General features: G+C 42.0%; 1 protein-coding gene across 5 annotated transcripts in view; it reads left to right on the top strand.

The window, feature by feature from the left end:
• HECW2 (HECT, C2 and WW domain containing E3 ubiquitin protein ligase 2) overlaps positions 1–11,635 on the top strand; it is a 183,488-nt gene extending 171,853 nt beyond the window's left edge. For all 5 annotated transcript variants that reach the window (XM_083467333.1, XM_083467334.1, XM_083467335.1 and 2 more), the window contains 4 exons: positions 1,626–1,740; positions 4,142–4,227; positions 6,347–6,459; positions 9,806–11,635. In XM_083467333.1, coding sequence (XP_083323459.1) covers positions 1,626–1,740; positions 4,142–4,227; positions 6,347–6,459; positions 9,806–9,917 — 426 coding nt within the window. In that variant the 3' untranslated portion in view covers positions 9,918–11,635. The remainder of the gene's footprint in view (positions 1–1,625; positions 1,741–4,141; positions 4,228–6,346; positions 6,460–9,805) is intronic.
• Positions 11,636–24,508: the final 12,873 nt, after the last annotated feature.

The raw sequence follows: 24,508 nt of genomic DNA, 5'->3' as shown, positions 1-24,508 counted from the left end.
AGACCTCCGAGACCAGGGAGAAGAGTTGGTGAAAGAAGACTGGAAGAAATTTAAAGACTATTTACAGAAATATTGTAAAATTGATGAATGTTAGAAGGATGTTGGAAAGAAACTAAGGGGTTTCCAGCTGTAATGCTTTAGGAGATACGGTAAAAATGTTTACAAATGGGTAAAAGCTTAATGGTAAGGATTTGCTGAATTAACAAATTGAAGTGGAATACAAAGAAGGGAGGTATGAGGAGGTCTGGGGAAATAAGCGTAAGGAAGATATGTTATGGAAAATTATTTGGTTTTTAATTGTTTTTATGTTGTAGTTTGTATTGTGTTTCTTTTTATTTTTCATTTTTATTGTTATATTTTAAAAACTTTAATAAATATCTTTGGGGGGGAACCCCTTTTAGAGACCAAGGACCCGCCATCTTGCTGACTCCTTCCTCATCCCCGCCCACCCCCCACTATCCACATAATCTGTGCTAACGCATTAAAAAAAACCTATTGTTGCAGGATGCGGAAACTCTCAATTTATTAGTGGTTCCTGGGAATCTAATAGCAGTGGAGTAAACCCTGTTTGGGGTACCTTAGTACTTGATGCTGAAGTTGCACTACTGATCTCCTTTATCCTGAAGTTATTTTATTATTCCTTGCTTTATAATTTTGCTTTGCAAATACTGATGGATGGGGGAAACCCCAAGTATTTTTCTTTAAAAACTTAACTGCTTCATCCAGATGTTCCGCACAAAATGATAGCATTATGAGCTTTGGAGAGTGGAGATAGCATGTGCTTTTAAATATGCTGTACCACTGAGCTTTGTATATGAAAGGTGCCAGGGTCAGCCGCTGGCATCTCCAGATAGGGCTCAGGAAGATTCCTGTCTGAAACCTTGGGAAACTTTTTCCAGTCAGAGTAGGCAAAGAAGTCGTACCTTGGTTCTCGAATTGCTTAGTTGCCGAACAAATCAGCTCCTGAACGCCGCAAACCCTGAAGTAAGTGTTCTGGTTTGTGAACGTTTTTCGGAAGCCAAACATCCAATGGGGCTTCCGCTTGAGTGCAGGAAGCTCCTGCAGCCAATCAGAAACCGCGCCTTGGTTTTTGAACAGTTCCTCCTGGAACGGATTAAGTTCAAGAACCAAGGTACCACTGTAAGTAAAGGTAAAGGGACCATTAGGTCCAGTCGTGGCTGACTCTGCGGTTGCGGCGCTCATCTTGCTTTACTGGCCGAAGGAGCTGGCTTACAGCTTCCGGGTGATGTGGCGAGCATGACTAAGCCACTTCTGGCGAACCAGAGCAGCGCACAGAAATGCCGTTTACCTTCCTGCCAGAACGGTACCTATTTATCTACTTGCACTTTGATGTGCTTTTGAACTGCTAGGTTGGCAGGAGCAGGGACCGAGCAACGGGAGCTCACCCCGTCGCGGGGATTCGAACTGCCGACCTTCTGATCGGCAAGTCCTAGGCTCTGTGGTTTAACCCACAGCGCCACCTGCATCCCTTAAGGGACCACTGTACTGGTGGACAAATGCCTTGATTTGTTAAGGCAACTTACTATGTTCCTGTACAGTAATGGGCAGAAAATAAAACGAAAAAACAGCACATATCATTTGGCTATGTTTATTTTCTTTCCTAGGTTGTTGATGCGAGGCTGGTGTCTGTATTTGATGCAAGAGAATTGGAGCTGGTTATTGCTGGCACGGCAGAAATCGACTTAAGTGACTGGAGGAATAACACCGAATACAGAGGAGGTGACACCTACTAAAATATACATATGTACATAGTTAGATTACAGTTAGTCTGGCTGGGTGGTCACAGTCTGTATAAACCAGGAGAGGTAAAGCTGCTGTTGGTTTTTTTTTGTTGGTTTTTTCCAAGAGTCCAGTAAACTATTCTAATTTAATTTCAGGCCTTCATCTGTTGCAGTGTAATTTTAGAAAGCTGGTGCTCACACTTTAAGCTTTACTTCAGAGAGCTTGGATTTCCCCCCACTTAGCTTTAGGAATGGGGTGGGCATTTCATCTGATAAAAGAGGTAAAAATTCAAAACAGCGGAGCTGGTGAGACCAACTAGGTTAATCTGGAGATATAAAGGTATGCTCAGCGTTAATTTCTTACAGATGGTAAAGATGGCAAGAGTTGGAAGAGGTTAGGGCTCTCCAGTGAAAGATGAAAAGCCTCCATCTTCAGATTTTCTGTGGCAGATATCTTTTGAGTTTTGACATTTGGAGTTCATTCCTGGCACTTTTGAAAATGATTTAAAGTATTTTAGGGGGGGAACCATTGGGATCAGCTCCTTGATAGAAATCGTCTGAGATGTCAGCATGCACAACTGAACACTCGCACATTGGTTTAGAACTCAAATGAAAGTAAAGTTATTAAAAATGTTGATGCATTCATATGTACAGCTAGGATTTAAAGTGCTGCTATAGCTAAGCCATACGCTGGCTTCCGTACTTAGGATTGCTCCATTATATATCAGATACATTTAAAACGTTTTCCGATTTCTTATAATACATCCACCATTAATGCCTCTTCTGTTCCACTTTTAAAAAGTATTAAACCCTTGAACCATTTCCTGTAAAAATGGGTTGTTAGATATATCTGTCCATTCAAAAAAATGGATCTGGTATGACTTTGTTTTGGTACAGAATCCCAGAAAGCTTTCACCTTCATTTGTGTTGCCCCATGCTGTTTACAGCATTTTCATTTCCTTCTCTTCTGCTTCTCAGCACCATTATTCTTCCATTTTGCCCCTGTTTTCCCCATCTTCATTTATTTGTTTCTCGTGCTCTTCCCACCACCCCACATTTCACACACAACTAGAATCCAGAATATGAGCAAAACATATGTATACCAATATGTCTTCACCGTTAAAGCAGACCCACTCCCTTGAAATTTCAAAGACAAAAACTGACACATGTTCCATTCCTCCACCTTTATTCCTTTGTTATGCCTCCTATTCAGGTTTCTTATCTGTACTGTCTCACAACCAGACTTTCCTCTTCTGCACATCTTGTGTATCTACCATGCACAGTTCAAAGTGTTGGTGCTGACCTTTAAAGCCCTAAACGGTCCCGGTCCAGTATACCTGAAGGAGTGTCTCCACCCCCATCGTTCTGCCTGGACACTCAGGTCCAGCACCAAGGGCCTTCTGGCGGTTCCCTCGCTGTGAGAAGCCAAGTTACAGGGAACCAGGCAGAGGGCCTTCTCAGTAGTGGCACCAGCCCTGTGGAATGCCCTCCCACCAGTTGTCAAAGAGAAAAATAACTACCAAACTTTTAGAAGACATCTAGAGGCAGCCCTGTTTAGGGAAGCTTTTAATGTTTAATACGTTACTGTGTTTTAGTGTTTGCTGGAAGCAGCCCAGAGTGGCTGGGGAAACCCAGCCAGATGGGTGGGGTATAAATAATAAATTATTATTATTATTTATTATTATCATCATCATCTTACACCAGCATCTCCATCAGTCTTCTCAAATCTCTTTATTTTCAAGGCCAGGAACTGGTAACCCGTGGCTCTCTAGATGTTGCTAGACTACAACTCCCATCATCCCTGACCATTTTCCATAGTTGCTAGGGTTGATGGGAGTAAGAATCCATCAACAAGTGGAAGGCAGACTCTAGGATTACAGATATGTCCACTAAAGTTCTAAGTTTCATGTTTTCAGATACTCAAGTTTAAAATGTGTGTGCCTATAGCAGATGTAAAAGCTGATGCTTGTCCCCTGAAAAATCTTCAGAAGCAGGAGCCCAATCCTTTCCCATTTGCTGTTGCCAAGTATATTCAGAATTTCCAGACTTGGTAAAAAATTTATTTTGATAACTAGACTAGAGTCCGCAATAAGAATAGATAATCAGTTTTGAGACGAATGCAATAACTGTGCCCAAACCAAGTGAATACTACTATGTCATCATCTGGTGCTTTGTGTAGGTTTTCCCTCAATTGATTAAACAACCTTAATAATCCATGAAAATATTGATTTTCCCATGGCGGGGAGGTTGGAATTAGGATAGTAGTAGGCATCTTTTCTTTGTAGGCTGATTTCGGAGGCCTAAACTTAGAACCCTGTTAATGTTTGGTATTTCACGTTTCTTTTTTCTTCTCTGGTAAAATGACCCCAAATGCTTTGCTCTTCATTCTCATCAAACAGGTTATCATGACAATCATATTGTAATTCGGTGGTTCTGGGCTGCTGTAGAAAGATTCAACAATGAACAGCGACTCAGGCTATTACAGGTAAGAGATCAATTGTTATGTCAAACTGTCCAATCTAGGTTGACGCAACTGTAAAGAAACAAGAAAACCTCTTTCATGGCTTAATAGCTCACTCACCTCCCTCTAGATCCCCCCCCCCCCGGTTAATAAATGAAATTATAGTTCTAGGGTGCTTTGTCTTCTGGTTTAGAATTTTGATAATTAGGTTCCAGCAGAAGGAGCAAATTAGTGATGCATTCACAGTGGCATTTCCTGCACTTAACAGCTGGTAGGAGTGTAGTGATCTCTGTGACTTGGATAGAAGCTTTGGTCAATCTCACTCCCTCAAATGCTGCTCACTGGAGTTGCTGCTAGTAGAAAACATCTGGGTGTTCTGCTTAGCTGTGGGTTTTTGAAAAGTGATTAAGGAATCACTAAATGTAAACAGAGAAATGTCTGCAAAGAGAACATCAAGCAGAATTCCCCAACCCAGAAAAGGGAAGGAATAAGGAAACTCATTGGAGCTCCTGGAATAATGCATACTGGAGCAACATAAGGGAAAAATAAGGCTTCTTCAACTACTGCTATGGCTGTTTAACATACATTTTCTACCAACAGTGAACTAGGCTTCTCAGTCTCCTCTTCTTCCATATTTTCCATATCTCCTGTTTCTCTTCCCCTGTTGGTAGGTAACACCCACTCCAGAGCCAACTTCCTCAGCCAGGAACCACCTCTCTTCCTCCTCAAGCACCTCTGGGGCCAGTTCCTTTTATTTAACAGTGGCCTTGAGCACCAACTTTACCCACCACCTTAATGATGGAGAGTCCCTAGAAACGCCCATGAAATTAGCCAAGGGGCTGCACTGAGTCTCGGCGGTTCCCCTCCTTTTCATTAAGCCTTAAGGGACGGGAGTCATAGCATTAGTGGAATTCATTGTTGGCAGCAGATGGATATTAAACTGTCGTAGTAATTGTTGTATTTTTTTCCCTCCCATATGTGTTGTTTGTGCTTAAATTTGCAAGTTACCTTAGTGCCATGGCGAGCTGCCTCCCTGTAGTCACTTCCCATGTTACCCTGGTAATGCAGAAGGTCACCAGCTATGTGGGTTGCTCGAATCAGGCCAAACCTCCATTGTAACTACTGACATGGACATGGGAAATAGTCACATGATCAGCCACATGGTCTGTGTTTTACATGGTGCAACATGGAAGCTGGTTGTGGCAAAGCAGTTTCGTATGGGCAGCCTTGCTGTAGAGGTAACACTGGAACTACGTGGGACGGTCACTGTGCCATCATGTGATAAAATTGATAGCCTAAAATTTCATTGGAACTGTAATTTTATGTAGAAGATCAAAGCTGAGCCCAGTAATACTCTAAACAAGCTGTCTCTGCATCTGCACAATGAACATACAAGAAAACACAAGAAAGTAAATTAATCCTGAGTTCAGTTCATGGGGTTTGGACCGTTTGCTCAATGAAATAAAATCAGGCCATCAAAATTTCCCTTCCTGATCCATTGCCAAGATGATAATGTATTCACCCTACAAAAGCAGTACCATATCTTGGCTAGGCATACTCGTGGAAACAGCTGTTTACCTTTATCAAAGGGCTTGGATATGCCTACAGGAGATTTCCCTCCTCTTTGCAATAACGGTTGCTGTTCCAACATCTTTTGCATTTACCTTGTGGCATGGAGGAAACTACTTGAGAAACCCAAGTCAGAAGCCCACTGGAACTAATTACAGGTCCATCTGAAGCCCTGAGTGCTTCTTGTATAGGCAAAACGCGCCCTGTGCTGATTCCTCCTCCCTTCTAACAAATGCTGGCTCCAAGAAGTAAACAGCTGAATGCCGTGCATGTTTATAGAATGTAAGCCCCACTGTGTTTGTCATCTTACTGGCTCTTGTCCTGTCTTTGAATATGTATCAATAGTAATTGCAAATGTGAAGCGGAATTTGCTTTTTTTCTTCACATACCACTGTGAGTTGCAACTCACAGAAAAACCTATTGATACATATTCAAAGATAGGACAAGTCAGTAAGGGGAGTGTGGGTGGGTGTTGGCCTTTATAACAGAAGAGGCAGCCCCAAACATACCACTAGATCAAACTTTTTCTTATTTTCCACAATTATCATTTATGGTGTATTGCTTTGGATTTCAGTTTGTTACAGGCACATCTAGTATACCTTATGAAGGTTTTGCTTCTCTGAGGGGGAGCAATGGACCAAGAAGATTCTGTGTAGAAAAATGGGGGAAGATCACTGCTCTGCCCAGGTAAAGTAACACTTGAGTTTCCTAAAACATAAATCCACTTGGTATTTAATAATTCAGGTTTCTATGGGAAAACCATGCTGATAAGCCGAGTTATTTCTATCATCAACTTTTAGAATTATGGGAACACCTCTTTAGAAGCCAATGGACAGATTGAATGGGAGCTGCCTCAAGAAAAGCTCTGCGCCTCAGTTCTGCTTAGAGCTAACCTGAAACTAGTTTTTGTTCTTTTATTCTCAGAATGTGCCCCCATCTTCAGCAATTTTCCGAACTCAGTGCAAGCACCTCTGCTTTGCTTTGATGCAATTCTTCTCTGCTCCCTCCTCCTTTTCTCTCTTTTGTTCTTTTACTTATTCGCCCACATTCCAATTTACTCTTATTAGTTGTGGCCACCTGCACTAGCCAATGTTCTACACCTGACATGATGATGTCACAGAAGCTTGTAAACAAAACTATGTGGGTCATCACAGCCACTATGGTTAAAATAGAGTACAAGCCAACGAGACAGAGGAGAGATTGGCTGCATAATAACAGTACTGAGTGATATTTGTCATTCCAATGCTCTCTTTGATTATTATTTTTTAGTAACTCTAGCCGAAACTCTTGAATGTTTATTTGTTTTTAAAAAAAAATATCAAAATGATATTTGGTGATTATTCAAGAGTTAAAGCATCTACTATCAAGGGTATGTTATCAGAAGCAAAACAAAAAACACACCAAAGATTTTTGGCAGTATATTAATTACACTGTAGCCCAACCAAGATTAAAACTTTGTATGATTTTGTAATTCTGAAAGAGATTCTAAATGTTGATGTATCCAAGCACCTCGGGTACCTCGTTCCATCAAATTCATCCATTATGGGCAAAACCAAAAGGGTGAAAGTGCTGCTTTTAGAGCAAATATAAAGATTTCAGGATATTTGGATGAGAACGATCTGTTGTGGTTTTTCTGGCTTCTTGTATACACTGGTGGATGTCGAGAGGCCACATTCTGTAGACCACTTATAGGTCTTTTATTTTAGTAAGCGGTGCATAATGTTTGCTAAATAATAAATAAATAACTGCTGTTTTCCTGCATCGCCAAGTCAAAAGACCCAAACAGGCTGGCGCTGCCAGGCGATCCTATCCTTGGCTAATGGAGCTTTCTATTCTGCACAGTGAAAGAATGTGTGGGAAGAGGTAGCTAGCAAGCTCACCTCTGGTAACCCAGCAATGCCATGAATATCCTCGGTAGTACTAGCAGCAGGCAACCTTAAGCAAACCATTATCTCTCAGCCCGGGCTCTCCTCTGGTGGGAGTAGAAAGAGCAGGTACCTATCTACGTCACAGTTTCAGTGAGAACGGCTGCGGTGAAAGAACTCGACCTTCGCGCAGTGTACGCTACAAAACAAATAATTTTAGCAACCCCCGGGGGAAGCTTTCCTGGAGACAAATCGGGTCTTTTTAATGCCCAGCGCTCCTGCTTTGCTGACACTGGGGCCACAACCTCAGCGTGATTTAGAGGTATTTGTAAGCGTGCGAGAGTTTGTTTAAACAAAGCGTGAGATAACAACCTACCCCCATCCCCCCCGCTGCAAACTTTCAAGGAACGGCGCCTTGATCCCCCTCTAAACCAAGTGACCGTCTCAACCTCAGTTCTGAGCTGAATGAAAAGTGATTTGTTTTTATAAGTTCCCTGGCTCCTTCAGCCCTGGGCTGTACCTGCTTCAAAGGCTTTCCATTGCAAACACAGCAGAGTGCTGGCTTAGGCTGCCTAATATTAAGAGACAGGAAGCACCATTGGGTGTCAACTGGCTCTTCGCTATTACTGTTTAAAATATGGCCTTTTGCGCTCTCGTGGGCCCAGCTCTCTCAGGCAGCAAATATTTTCTTAAGATCTGACCTGCTGAAGCGTATCAGGATTATACTCATCCTCGTAGGTTTCTGGGGTGAAGTAGGGTCACACAATGACGTGGTGAGGGCAGCCATTGCTGTTCACATCTGTACCGTTCACATCTAACACACCTGCTTTTTTAAAATAGCTGTATTGGTGAGAGGAACTGAGCCCTTTCCTTTCCTTGCACTGCATCATTTTTTCGTACTCCCTTGCCCCCCAATTCAATAATAATAATAATAATAATAATAATAATAATAATAATAATAATTTATTTATTATTTATACCCTGCCCACTCTGGGTGGCTTCCAACAAAACACTAAAATACAAAAACCTTCTTTCCAGTAGCACCTTAAAGACCAACTAAGTTAGTTCTTGGTATGAGCTTTCGTGTGCATGCACACTTCTTCAGATACCTGAAGAAGTGTGCATGCACACGAAAGCTCATACCAAGAACTAACTTAGTTGGTCTTTAAGGTGCTACTGGAAGGAATTTTTTTATTTTGACTATGGCAGACCAACACAGCTACCTATCTGTATACAAAAACCTATTAAACATTAAAAGCTTCCCTAAACAGGGCTGCCTTCATATGTCTTCTAAAAGTTTGGTAGTTATTTTTCTCTTTGACATCTGATGGGAGGGCGTTCCACAGGGTGGATGCCACTACCAAGAAGGCCCTCTGCCTGGTTCCCTGCAACTTGGCTTCTCGCGGCGAGGGAACCGCCAGAAGGCCCTCGGCGCTGGACCTCAGTGTTCGGGCTAACAACAAATTTAAAACACTTAATTGATGCAACAAAACACAGCATAAAATACAATATAAAACATGAATAACAATAAATTCAGAATTCAAACATCAATTTAGGGGGGAAATCCATCCAATAAACATTAGATGATCACAAGGGCTAGCTGGCTAAATTAGTCTTATTTGAGCCAGCGAGGAGACCAGGGGAGAATTAGCTGTGGGATCCCAAAGCAGGTAATCTTCATAAAAAGGGAAGGGGGAGGGAAGGAAGGGGAATAAAAGATCAGGCTAAGTTCAAATTGAAAGCCAGGCGGAATAGCTCTGTCTTACAGGCCCTGTGGAAGGAAGTTAAATCCTGCAGGGCCCTGGTCTCATGGGACAGAGCAGTCCACCAGGTCAGAGCCATCACTGAGAAGGCCCTGGCCCTGGATACTTCATGGATACACAAAGGCTCCTTTAGCTATGGAAGAGGTGGAGAGCATATGTTATAAGCTCTGCTAACTGGGGCTGATAAGAGCTAGAGTCCAACCACATCTGGAGGTTGGGTAATTCTTGAGTAATTTTGGGCTCCTGCACCCCACATCCCTGTTGTGTTTGTGTGAACAATTCACACAACCAAGTACTAAATCAGGGTATGACGGGGAAAGCTCTTATTACCAGTTTTCCTGCTGATTTTTTGGTGTAAATTTCTGAATTCCACTCACTTTCCCCCTGCCTCTTGTTCTTCCCCAGAGCTCATACGTGTTTCAATCGTCTTGATCTCCCGCCGTACCCATCATTTTCCATGCTATATGAGAAGCTGTTGACGGCTGTTGAAGAGACAAGCACATTTGGACTTGAGTAAAACACAAACCGTAGTGCCCAGCACCTTGGACCTTCCGTGCACCGTTCCTCAAAGAATATATGAATGCCTGCATTGCATTTCCTGGAGGAAAACTTGTTTTACAATACAGTTTGTGTGATGGAATTTTGTGAGTGAGCAAGGCTAGATTGGGGAGCTCTTACAAGCTCTGAAACATTCACACAAGTACATAACAAGGGATGTATTCTGTAGGGGGACACCTACAGTTCTCCAATTGACCTCTTTCTTTCTTTCTTTTTTTCTTTTGACCACCAAACTTTAATATTTGGTATAAATTAAGAATAAAGAGACAGGACAACAAATGTTGAGCAGCATCAGGGGTACCGCATAAATTTTCCCTATCTCAAAAATGGATTTCACCCAAGTATTTGGACAGAGTTCAAGACAACATACGAAGTTTGGGGTTTTTTTAGCCCACTGCTAAATAGTAGGAAGTCAAATGAAAAATGCTGGTGTGCGTGGTTTTTAATATGATAGAAGTTAATTCCCAATGGTACACTACTTTATGTCATATACAATACAGTACTAAAATATGCTATACCTGCTTTTTACCTAAAACTTTGAGTGCCTGCATGGTGTGCACCGTAAAGATCAAATTTTCTGGGGCTTAATATGAAGGAAGTTGGCAGCAAGAATGACTTGCAGTTAGGTAGGTTGTACAAATGTATATGCAAATAGTGTCTTTAGCAAAAGATGAGCTACTATAAGAGAAAAATGATTGATTTAATGCTTTATACTGCATGAAAAGTGTTCCTTTTTTAAAAAAAAACAACAACTAGACTTTACCACAGCATATCAGGAAAAAAAACAACCTCTTACACAGTAACTTTTGTTTATTTTTGTAAAATCATGATATTGATTTCCTTAAATTGTAAATAAGAAAATAGAGGACAAAATACCTTTTTTTGAGTTCTTTTCACTTTTCCATGCTTAAATAGATATCGTTCTTGTGTTTGATTCTATAAGCACTCTCAAGGGATACATACATATATAAATATAAATATATATATATATGCCTTTTATTTTTATAAGGGTAAGATATTCCCGAAACTATTTTTTGCACTGAATGTACCAAAGTCAAAGGGACATTGTGAACTGACTGGCAGAAAACTGCATCACTCGTACAAACCTGTAAGAAGTAGCTGGTTTAAGAAACAGAGCTTTCTTCACAGTGCCATGTCTGTAGATAATATCAGGACTGTGCACATTAAGTAATAATTTTGTAAGGCTCACTACATGTATAATGTGTAATATGCATTTATTTCAAATGTATTTTTATTTTGTTTTGGTTTTCCTTTTTCTTTGTTCATCCATTAACTAACTTTATGGAATAGTGTTGAATACAGATATTTCGTATTTTCCCTGCAAACATTTTTCTTTTGTACAGCACTCTTACAAGCACTACAGAGGATCTGGAAAAGAAAAAAGAAAAAAACACACACAAGATGGTCAGCACTTAAAAAGGACGAACCTTCGCTTAGGAACCTTCACTCACGTTTAGCAGCGAACCTTCTCCAAGATGTAAACCGTTTCTAGTGTCTTTCTAAGCCTGCATTTTCACTGAGTAGTTTTCTTAAACAATGTTTATTAAAATGAAGTACTTTTTTCTATGATATATCTGAAAGCATGAATCCACCATGTCAAACAAGCATTTAATTTCAGAAGCATTAAAAGGTTTGAGCCTATTCCTCGCAAGAATCTCCCATGCTGAAGGCCATTTTCATGTGTTGCAGTGGGGAGCGTGGTATCCACAGTTTCCCTTTTATTCCCGTGATCATTAAGAAGGAACTCATTCCGCCGAAACAAAAGTTTCTAGGACCTACCAGCCTAGATGGTACCTATGGCTTTGCAAGTCATCACTGCGAGGGAGACAGATCTGAGACTAGAAGTAACCGCAGAACTTTCTCCCCCTTCATGTTAATAATAATAATAATAATAATAATTTATTATTTATACCCCGCCCATCTGGCTGGGTTTCCCCAGCCACTCTGGGCGGCCACCAACAAAACACTAAAATACAATAACCTATTAAACATTAAAAGCTTCCCTAAACAGGGCTGCCTTCATATGTCTTCTAAAAGTTTGGTAGTTATTTTTCTCTTTGACAGCTGATGGGAGGGCGTTCCACAGGGTGGGTGCCACTACCAAGAAGGCCCTCTGCCTGGTTCCCTGTAACTTGGCTTCTCGCGGCGAGGGAACCACCAGAAGGCCCTCGGCGCTGGACCTCAGTGTTCGGGCAGAACAATGGAGGTGGAGACGCTCCTTCAGGTATACTGGGCTGAGGCCATTTAGGGCTTTAAAGGTCAACACCAACACTTTAAACTGGGCTCAGAAACGTACTGGGAGCCAGTGTAGGTCTTTCAAGACTGGTGTTATATGGTCTCAGCAGCCGCTCCCAGTCACCAGTCTAGCTGCCGCATTCTGGATTAGTTGTAGTTTCTGGGTCACCTTCAAAGGTAGCCCCACATAGAGCGCATTGCAGTAGTCGAAGTCCATGTTGCTGTTGATGGGTGTTCCATGTGTGCTCTTCATAGTTGTCTCTGCTGTGAGAACAATCTCCCGCTCACCTGAAGCCCAGCATAGGAAAAGTCAAAAATAAAGACTAGCCTTGCACCCTCTCCGCTTAGAAGCTTGGTTCTGTTGGGAGTGGAGGTGGTAGCTGGTGATACAGAGGTCATCCTGAAAGACAAAAAGGATTAAAAAAATAAATAAATTATTCAATTCCCTTAAACGTTTAGGAAGAGTCTAGGAAGCTCCAGACCTGTAATTTCACAGCGGGTCCAGAATTGGCACTGTGTTTGCAGAGGCCATGTGGGCGCTCACTTGTTAGAACACAACAATCTTTTATACATAAAAGGCCAGTATATAATGTTGACATGATCACATAATCCCATTTCTCAACCCATTTTGAAAGAGTGGCAGGATCTACTGTTTCGTAGTCTCTCGGAGAGGTTTGCCCTTTCCGGACGATGAATCAAATGGTTAAAAACCCTTCAGGTCAATGTGCATTACTTTGAATTTACTAAGAAACACCCCCCCCATAATAATAATAATAATAATAATAATAATAATAATAATAATAATTCACCAGTCTACACTGCGCTGGTGCCTAAAACAGAAATGAACTTGCAAGCAGTCTCTGTCTATTTGAATTCACAAAAATATTTAGATTGTAATCAAGGCTCGTTGTGCACTTGAGAATTGTGGATGTACTGGCCTACAGAAAACAGCTGTTCATGAAAACACAAATGAAATGCTTCCTTCTGTCACAGGTAGAATGCCCTTCACCTTCCTCTACTTCTGTCCTTCCTTCAGTGGTATGAGAAAGTTCAAACAGTGCTATATTTGCACACATTTCTAGCAAGCCTCTGCCCTGACCTTAAAAAGCTTTGGAAGGTGTGTGTTACTGGAGAACTGGCAAACAACAGAACAGCTCTCCTCAGAATGGTTCATGTTTCGAAGTGCAGTACAGTCGTTTGAGATAAGAAGGCAATGTTGCTAGAAAAGGAACCGTGGGATTTAGTTTTTTAAAAATTGGCCTCATAACTAAAGAAAATTCAAAATAGAAATTTAAGCCTATACAGTGGTGCCCCGCAAGACGAAATTAATTCGTTCCGCAAGTTTTGTCGTCTAGCGAATTTTTCGTCTTGCGAAACACGAAATCCCATAGGAATGCATTGAAAATCAATTAATGCGTTCCTATGGTCAAAAAAAGTCCAAACAAAGCCAAATTTGGTACAACAACAGTTTATTAACTGCTCTTTAAAGTCACACATACTGTAAAGAGCAGTTCAAAAATTGAAGGGAAAATAAATTAACTTTATAAACAAAACATGTCTTTGTTTTTAGACAAAGGAAACAAAGTCGCGAGACGTTTTCGTCTTGCGAAGCAAGCCCATAGGGAAATTCCTCTTGCGAGGCAAATCGAAAACGGAAAAACCTTTCGTCTAGCGAGTTTTTTGTCTTGCGAGGCATTCGTCTTGCGAGGTACCACTGTATATGAAATTCAAAATGGAAATTTAAGCCTATATGCTCAGCAGGCAGGAAAGTTCAGGGATTTTACTGTCCCTAGCTGATAAGTCTGAATTTCATAAACCCATTTTGTGTACTTCCCAGGCTATACCTTCAGATATCGTTACAGAACATCTTCCGATTTAACATAGTTAAATGTTTTTCTAAGTTTCGGGGTTTGGGGTTACAATTGTCCCAAACCCCACGCCACCCCACCTTAGCTCTCCAGTAATGTCAGTTTACCACTTACTCATATCCTGGTGTAGGTACGTACAGTGGTACCTCGGATTAAGTACTTAATTCGTTCCAGAGGTCCGTACTTAACCTGAAACTGTTCTTAACCTGAAGCACCACTTTAGCTAATGGGGCCTCCTGCTGCTGCTGCAGCGCCGCCGGAGCACAATTTCTGTTCTCATCCTGAAGCAAAGTTCTTAACCTGAAGCACTATTTCTGGGTTAGCGGAGTCTGTAACCTGAAGCATATGTAACCTGAAGCGTATGTAACCCGAGGTACCACTGTATTGTGAAAGCATAGATTCTCAGAATCTTTCCTGATGATGAGAAGCCAAAATCTTGTTTTACAGCTAATACGTCTCCAGAAGGATATTACCTTCACTCAGTTAAGAGAGGCTGAGAGGCAGCTGGGGTGGATTGTTTCTCAGATTTTCTTAGAACTAAACGTTAAAAATGGGGAGTGCAGGAGAGAGAGAAATCACAAAATTGTGACACCTTATAGTGTATAGATTCTGTGATTTGCTTGTGGGCAAACAAAAGCCAGGTCTTCCTTTCCACCGGTTGTGTCACAGGTACACTTGTACAACAGATTTCCTCGAACTGAACTGCAAATGAATGTTTCATTCATTTTTATTTTACTTTCCCATAGCGAAAGATTGCGAGTTAAACGTGGGAGAGTGAGCGAATTCCCTGCAATGGACATGCTAGATAAAAGGAAGACTTTGGATTGCATGGCATTAACTTAAGTAATATGCATTCCTCGTGCAATAAAGGTCTGTAGGTTGAATTTCCTTTTTAAGCTGTTTGATCGGCCAAAATACTAATAGCCACGGTGTCCATATGGAAACTTGTCCATGTAGCAGAGGGAGCTGCGAATGCTGATTGACAGGTGGAATTAGCCAGAAGGCAGCAATAGTCAAATTCATTCATCTAAGAGAATGTGCTGCGGCCATCAGCTTTTATTAATTACTAGGTATGTTGTTTGGCGTCTACAATTTCTGCTCAATGCTCTGGAATGACTTGTAAAATCAATTAACATTCTGCCCTTTCACCTGCAGAAGCAAAGATAGCTGGGCGTAATGATCTGTAACTTCTCTTCCAAGAGGTGTGTGTTGGAGACAAACAATACGAGACGCATCCTTTCTCTTTGTTACAGCAAGCAGCTTCAGAACTATTTTGAATATATATTTGCGTGGTTATAAGGATTCCACACCCCCCCCCCCCAGAATGATACAGGAATGAAACGGGTGCGTTCAATTTGATGCCATCACTCCCAGACCAGAGGCATAAGATGAACAATTGCCTGGTTAGATTAGGAGGGCATCTAAGGTGGAATACAACCCCGATCTAAAAGGCCAGGCTGTGCGCAATGTAAGCTCCACGATAAAGTTGTTCGTCCCAGTTCACTGAATATATAGTGAACATACACAACATATCATCTTCAAAGGAAGTTGGAAATCCGGGCAGTAGCTGTCTGGCAGGGCTTCTGAAGGAAAGTCTCTGGCAGGGTATTTAAAGGGGCAGAGAAGCGTGAGCTGGCCTTTTGCTTGCTTTTTTCAAGTTACGGGAGTGAAGAAAGTTTTGTGGTTTCTTTGGTGCTTCCAGAGATCCAATAGGGCTTCCGTTGCTAACGATGAGAGTTGCATCTGCTCGTTTAGGCTTTGACATCTGAAGTGTTAATCACAGCTGTTTATAAGGCTGCGGATTATCAGTTGCAGATGTTTTCCGAGCCTTGCAGCAGATGTTGCAGTGATATTTCTGAGATGCTCTTTTTTTTTTTTTTAAATACTACTGGTCTCAAGTCTCTTTCCGTTTAGTACAAAGCAATATGAATATTGTTTAAAACACCAAGTTAACACATTTGGAACTATCCACACGTATAACTGAGCAGATCTGAGAAAAAACAATTGTGGCATACTTAATATATTGCCCTGGCACACGAAGTAGTTAGCAACTGATGTTAAGACTAGTTAATAGTCAATAATTAGCAACTGATGTTACAAATGCTTATAGGTCACTGACTCATTTTTATTTAATTTATGGTTGTTTAATTTAATTGATAGTTCTAGAAAGTTGTCTGTCTGACAAATCAAGGATTCCTTAGATGATGATATTATTATTATTATTATTCCCTGTGAAATTATCCAGTCATATATTATTGCTGTCTAATTTGCTATTCGAACTATAAATTAAATAGCACCTGCCTGGACTCTTCTGGGCATTGAGCTCCCTCTTCCAAGAAAATGTAATAATATTATTTATTTAATATTATCTGAACTCTAGCGCCCCTTCAGTTATTTATTTACTTCTTTATATGCTGGCCACCCAACCGTATGGGAGGTGTATACGATTCACATACACTAAAACCAAAATAAATCACAAAAAGTCCAGTGAAAAACAAAACAATTTGAAGTCAGTATGAAATATAGCAACTATGAAACAGTTTAATCCAGCCAGTAGGAACTTTGTGTAAAAGCTCCTTAGGCACCCAAGGGTCTGTAATTAAAGCGTCTTGGAAAACAAGAAGGTCTTGCACCTGGTGTCTAAAAGATAGCATACACACCAGGTAAACCTGTCAGGGCATTTCATAAGTGGGGTGCCACCACCAAAAGGACCTTCTCCCTAGTAGATGTCTGCCTCACTTCTGTAGGTGATGTGGAAGCTGGAGAAGGGTCTCAAAAGAAGATCTCAGTGCCTGGGAAGGGCATATGGAAGAAAGTGACTCTTTAAGTAACCTGACACCCAAGCTCTTGTAAGTCTCCGGGACTGGAGGGGTGGGGCAGAAACAAAGCACATTACTGGGATCACTGCGTTGATGCAAAAGTGATGTCACCTTTGGTTGGCTACCAGGATATTTTCAGAGGCACTTAGATCCATTTGTATTTTGATCCATTTGTAAGCTGCCTGGAAATGTTCCAGCATTTGCACTTGGTTCCAGTCCGTTTTAAGTTGGGGGGGGGGATTTTTTTAAGCATATTTAAAATAAACACACACACACACACACCCTACTTGCCATACGTCCGGGTTTTCCCAGACATGTTGCCAATTCAGCCAAAATCCGCCCGGATGCAATTTGCACAGCCCGATTCCCAGATGTGTCTGGGACATATGGCAGCCCTATTTGTGTTGTTTTGTGATTTTGTCCATAGTTGCTTGAATGTAACTGTTCTTTTCCCCCTCAACCAACGATAAAAGGTGAACCACGTTTAAAATGACTGTACTGCTCAAGCTAAAATACTTCACTCCAGAGAGAGAGAGAGAGAGAGAGAGAGAGAGAGAGAGAGAGAGAGAGAGCAGTTTGTCCACGCACTGCTAAAGATGTGGCTTCTTTTCCAGAAGGACAGGTTATGATTCTTGCGCTCCTCCCTGCCTCCACTTCCGGCTTTGGGAGCATAATTGCTTGCTGACAGCTCTTTGACTCAGCTGCTGTGTTCTTACAACTTTGCATAATGATCATATATCATTTCCATTGTTAGGTATACGAGGACTGTTCCGTAATAACGCAGCCACCCACGTTTTGCTTGGCACCGTTTGGACATTGTCACTCAGTTCAGCTGATTGCTGCGGCCCAGTTTTGTTTACCTTAGGGATCTGACGGTAGCTGTTGTCAAGGAACACGATCCTAAGCAACTGCTGGGGGATCCTGCTGATCCAAGAGGGGGTCAACGGAGCCGTTGAACAGCTACTTCTTTAAGACCTGGTAGATCCATGCAGTGATTGTGGCAAAGAAAAATGCAGTGGGAGTATGGCCCAAGCAATGTACGTAGTAATAACTCAAGCTAAGCAACCAGCTGGTGGCATGAATCGAGAGAGGGAGACGCTACGGCATTGCTTAAATCATTTACTGTGTGCAGTCACTCCATTAGTATAAGTATTATGACAGTTCTTGCAAATGTAGCAGCTTATCAGAAGATATTTGTATTGGATCTATCATCATACTTGTGAGTCAAGCCCTGTTGATTTCAGTGAACCACACAGGCAAAGGAAAAGGTTTTGCTTTACTTCATGGTTAACATCAGGTGATGGGGACGTGTGTGGCCCTGCCCACCTATCAAAGTGGCTCCTTGAATTTGGGAGAGATCTGGATCTGGCCCATCAACTGGATCCATTCCCCCTCCCCCCCCCTTTACGGCTTGCTCTTTGCTAAGGGTACACTTGCCTGTTGCAGCCAAAGCCCTGCCAGCTCCTTAAAGACTTTTACAACATGCCAGATTTCATGAAAACGACTTGTACAATTTCTGAAACGTCCCAGAAACCTTTAGACTTCATCCTTTTGTTTCGGTTCTGCAAAAAGCACATAAGCTGAGGGAGAAAGCGCTGCAGGGTCCTTGCAATGACTGAGGATTCTAGTTTCAGGCAGTAGATTTTATTTCTTTGTACATTCCAGATGTGTTTGATGCACTGTCGTATCCTTGAGATTCCTCGTTTTTTTAATTATTATTATTTTTAAATAAAAAATAGTAATTTAACAGTGAAAGGGGGAGGGGAGAAATGGGGGGAAGCCATGAGAAACAGACAGGAGAAAAAAGTGAATGTGACAAAAATGCAACCATCAGCTCACATTAACATACAGTACAGTGACCATCAGATGCAAAAGTTTGGGGTGTTATAAATTCACTCTTACCAAATTAGGATAGCAAATTATATATAAAGGGATAGAACAGTTTAGATTTTTAGTTTGATGTTTAGTGGATATTTAGTGTTGCGTTTGTTTACTGGAGGTACAGTGGTGCCCCGCAAGACGAATGCCTCGCAAGACGGAAAACTCGCTAGACGAAAGAGTTTTCTGTTTTGGAGGTGCTTCGCAAAACGAATCTCCTATGGGCTTGCTTCGTAATACAACAATGTCTTGCGAGTTCCTGCGGTTTTTTTTCCCTCCCCCCCTTTTTCTAAGCCGCTAAGCCGCTTATCAGCTGATCCGATAAGCCGCTAATAGCGCTAATCCGCTAATCCGTCAATGGGCTTGCTTCGCAAGACGAAAAAACCGCTAGACGAAGAGAATCACAGAACGGATTCTTTTCGTCTTGCGAGGCACCACTGTACTTTCTTTGAGAGACAATTTCATTAGAGGTTTTAAACATATGAAGCAATAAAAATCCAGACTCTTATGGAAAAATAATAAAAGGCAATATATCAAAATAAAAGAATAATATAGAGAAAGAAAATACAGTATTCATTATCTTCATAACACACACACACACAGAGAGAGAGAGAGAGAGAGAGAGAGAGAGAGAGAGAGAGAGAGAGAGAGAGAGACCAGCATAACCATTTTATTTCAGTCTTCATCTGCATACTGAGAGCTGAATCTGCCCATCTCCTACCTGGGATGTCTCCCCCATTCCTGAGAAAACCCTCTGATCTGTCTCCCACACAGATCTCTTCCTTTTCTAACCTTCAATTCTCTGTACACATTTCATTGGAAGTACTTTTTTCTGAATGAATGTTTTTCTCCAGAAAGCATTTAAATCATTTTTTTTCCAGGCAGCAGCCTATACTGCAGGATAGGAACACAGGAAGCTAGCTTAATATTGTGTCAGTCCAGTGGTCCATGTACCTCAGAATTGTCTGCACAGACTGGGAGCTGCTCTCCAGGGCTTCAGATTCAGCTCTTCCCCCCACCCTTATCTTGAGATCCTGAACCTCAGATCTTCCTCACGGAAAGCCTATGCCTTTCTTGATCATTTTAAATGTTTTATTTTTAATCTGTTGTAAACCATTCAGGTGGTTTATTGCCAACAAGAAGCATATGCATGCTGTTAAATCGTATAAATGAATAAACGCTCCACCACTGACCTATAGACCTTCAGGATTCAAGGCCTGAATAAAAGAAATACTCAAAATAAAATAAAATCAGCCATACTTTTTAATCCATCTTTCTTCTGGTAGTTGTAATTCTGTTCCCATCCAAGCGCATACAGGTTCCACTGGAATTAGCATGTAATTGAGGAAAGGGTAATATAATAATAATAATAATAATAATAATAATAATAATAATAATAATAATAATAATTTTTTATTTATACCCCGCCCTCCCCAGCCAAGGCCGGGCTCAGAGCGGCTTACAAGCAATAATAAAAACAAGTTGAATGAATACAACTTAAAAACAAGATTAAAATACAACATTAAAATAATGGAACATCAAAATATTAAAATGAAGCCTCATTGCAGGAGAAGGAAAAGAAAAAAGAAAAAGGGGGCGGAGGGAATCAAATTGGCTCCAATCCAAAGGCCAGGCGGAACAACTCTGTCTTACAGGCCCTGCGGAAAGAAATCAGATCCTATAGGCTTGTGGGTTGCGGAATTATGGTAGATTGAACAGTTAAAACAATAGAGTTGAACATCTCATAGACATTTAATGGCTGTTGTTGGAGAGGAAATGTCGCAGTGGCTTCAGACAGCTATAGATTTAAGTACCATCTTACTTGGGCACATTCAGTGATAGCACTATTTAGGTTAGGTGTTCTCTGTTCTGGTCACAGTGATTATAAGGAGGAGTGATGCAGGGGATCAGTTCATATGACGCATTTCACACTTAGTCACATAACATAATCATTGGTGTATCTCTACTTATGTGCAATTATTTGACGGTGCTTGGCTTCCAAACTGGGTGGCGTCATGGGTTGTAATGGGTGACATCAGGCCACCTGCTACCAGCCTTGTGATTGTTCAGATTATTTTATGCTGAAGCTCAGCAAGTGGGAAGCTCGGGTTGGCGCTCTGCCAAATTACGTTTCGTGCCAGAACTCAAAAGCAAAGCATTCTGGGAACTCCCACGTGTAGGAACCAGTGTAGGAACAGGCCTGCACAACCTGTGATTCATAAATGTTGCCCATGAACCAGGCATTGGGACCTTCCAGGAGCTTGATAAATTTCCTAGAGATGGTGGGGTTGTACTTGTCTCAATACGTCTCAGGTTATGTAGGTCTGTGCTAGGCTATTTGACCTGGTGGCCGCTCTCCATTTCCACTTCCATATCCAGATTTTGTGCTTCACAATAGCCTTGTTCAGATGTGCTGCTTGCATGTAAACCCTGCCTGTGAGCACAGTGTGTGAGGACAAGTGCACTAAGACCTGTCAACTTCTCCTTTCGCTAGTTGGAGGCTGAGCTGTGATATGGGTCATGGATCCTCTTTGCATGACATAGACCCCTGTGAAATACAGGTCTAGATCAGAATTGCATATCTTGAATGGCAGCAGTTAACCAGGGATATTTCCCAGCTTCAACTGGGAGTTGAACCTGGGGCGTTCTGCACATAGCTGTCACAGATTTGAAAATAAGGGACCAGCAGCCTCGAAAATAAGGGATCGGCAGGGATTTTGCAGGCACAGGTATGTTCAGCTTCTGAGCCCCTCCAAGCCAAAAGCAGAAAGCCCAGCCAGCAGCCAAACGAAGCCTCAAGTGGTGGTTCCCATAGCGCAGCAACCCGGCAAAGGGGATGCAGCAAGGGAAACCACCGTCACCTCTCCACTGGGAAGCGCTGAGCAAAGGCGAGTCCCCAGGCAATATGGCCGGGCACAAGGCATGCAAGCTCCACCCCCCAGTCGTTTTTAGACTCCTTATTGGGTGAGCAACGCAGCCAAGCAACCCAGTTGGAGCCTCCCTCCTCCCTGGCCGGCAGGGAGGGAGGGAGAGGATTCTGCTTCCTTTGAAACCCGGGAAATTTAAGGGACATCATCAATAAGGGACAGCAGCGGGACACGGCGCTGGGGATAAGGGAGTTTCCCGCCAAATAAGGGACGGTTGACAGCTGTTGTTCTGCATCGAGAGCTGACGCTCTGCCACTTGTACAGATAGCACACGAGGAGCAGACCCAAATGGGACTATTATTTTTGCTTATTCTGAGTTTCTATTGTTATTTCCCTCCCGCTACCACCTGTTTTTTTCCTCTCTTGCTGGCTTCTGTAATTCTGTAATCGCCTGGCTTCTGTAATCCAAGGTTACATTGGAAGAAATATCTGAATCAAATTAATTTTGTTACGTTTGCAAGAATTTCCACTATTTGTCCTTGTGCTGAAGACCTTAATATAAAAGACTTAACACAGCAAAGAATCCTGGGAATGTATTACAGCATAACACGAAACCGATAATTTGTGGTCACTAATATCACAGTGCATGAGATATGCGTGAAATGTGGCCACATCTATTTAACTGGGCCTAGTGGAAACTCAATTAACTCAATGACGTGTTTTTGTTATACAACATGGGACCTAGTTCTTGCAAACAAGCTTGCTCTCTCTCCACAGTCATTTCCTTCAGTATAAAATGCCATACAAAGAAGCTTAGATACGAACCACATGTTTTTGTGACATGATGGTTTCTGGGTTTTTCTCTTCTTAGCTACTCATTTTCATATGGCATAGACCGGTTCCTTCTTTTTATATCTCTCCATCCTGTCTGGCAGACTTTAGCATACTAATCCATTTCTGCTGCCATCAGTTTGTTTGTTCAATGTTCTCCTTTCCACTGTTGGTGACATGTTTATTGTGGGATAACCAGTCTCAGATAACCAACATGCTTAAGTCAAATTAATACATGAGAGGGTTAAAACCATAGAGTAAGCTGTCCTGTCAGGCTTCACTCGCCTTGGGAGGGACTATGTAATCAAGCCTTTCTTCCCCTCAGTCTTCCTGGTGAAGTCAGTGTGTCAAGAGGCATAGCTGCATGGTCCTCAAAAGCCATTCCTTGTGTTCCTATACCAATGATTTAGAAACTTTCAGTGCTTTGGAACTAAGCCAAGCTTTACTGCTTGTGCAACCTTTCTGAATGCTGTACACAAAAGCACATGAATCTGACCCTCAGAGAGTTTTTATGTAAACCATTTTTAACTTACCAAAATTGTGGCTATTTTTCTATGTTGGGGAGGTGGAAAAACTTTGGGAGGAACTCACAAGGGCATATTTTAAAGGTCCTGTGTCCTATATTTCCAAGTTTGCTGCATATTTTGTTATTTTTAAAATCTCTACTGGGGTTCTCTCACTGAAGAGTACTTGCCCCAGACTTGGATCTTGGCATCCAGGAATTCTCCTTTTTTACCTATTTCCCCCCCCCCCCTTGCACCATCAATTATCGCCTTCATTTCAGAACCTTTGGTTCACTTCTTCCTTTAATCTTTTCTTCACTGGAATTCTCTGTCTATCTGTCTCCTCACCCCTCACACACGTAGCCTCTGTGCATTAGCTACATCACTTTCAACATTAGTGCCAATGTTCTAATTATTCTCCTTCGAAGATCTGGAACCTGTGTGGCTGGACTCCAGCCCCAGCTAACATGGCCAACGATGAACAAACAAGGAGCAGTAACATCTGGAGGACCATCCCAGTTCCACTTCAACACTCCATCTCTTCGAGACTTGCTTTATCCTCTCCTTTATCTCCCCATCCCTACACTTCTTTTCCCTCCTCACTCCGTACAAACGCATCTGTTATTCATTCTATAGCTTCAATCCTTTGTCATTTTCTGTGCCATTATGCTTGGGCAGCTGTTTCTCTCACTTTCAAAGCCTTATTTCTTTCCTAAAGCACTCCTAGCCTGAAGCCTGGTCTGCAGATGCAGAAAAATGGGGTGAAGTGGCAGAAGGAAATATATCGCCACCCCCCCTTCAGATTGCAGGTGGGACATTGATCCTTACCTCTCCTCTTAGCAAGAGAGAGAGAGAGTGGGTTGTGTGTATTGTAGAAAGATGTGGGAGGATGACATGTGGATAACAAGTGTCCTTATTTTCCAGGTACAGTCCCAGATTCACACAAGCCGTCCCAGTTTCTTATTTCCTCCCAGAATGTCCTGCTTTTCCTTTTGTTGTTTAGTCATTTAGTCGTGTCCAACTCTTCGTGACCCCATGGACCAGAGCACGCCGGGCCCTCCTGTCTTTCACTGCCTCCCGCAGTTTGGTCAAACTCTTGTTTGTATCTTCGAGAACACTGTCCAACCATCTCGTCCTCTGTCGTCCCCTTCTCCTTGTGCCCTTAATCTTTCCCTTAGTGTGTCCCTATTTTCATCGGGAAAGTGTTGGGAGGGTATGGAGTTATGTGACTCACAAGACAAGGAAAGAAGTAACTACAGTGGTACCTCGGGTTACATACGCTTCAGGTTACATACGCTTCAGGTTACACACTCCGCTAACCTAGAAATAGTGCTTCAGGTTAAGAACTTTGCTTCAGGATAAGAACAGAAATCGGGTTCCGGCAGCACGGCAGCAGCGGGAGGCCCCATTAGCTAAAGTGGTGCTTCAGGTTAAGAACAGTTTCAGGTTAAGAACGGACCTCCGGAACGAATTAAGTACTTAACCCGAGGTACCACTGTAGAAGATACCTAAGAAGATATCCGAAGGC

This window comes from Podarcis liolepis, assembly GCF_965112155.1.
Source record: "Podarcis liolepis genome assembly, chromosome: 1".
In the NCBI taxonomy this organism is placed as follows: Eukaryota; Metazoa; Chordata; class Lepidosauria; order Squamata; family Lacertidae; genus Podarcis; species Podarcis liolepis.
The sequence above is the reverse complement of the archived record's forward strand: the minus strand, read 5'-3'. Positions and strand labels throughout refer to the sequence as shown.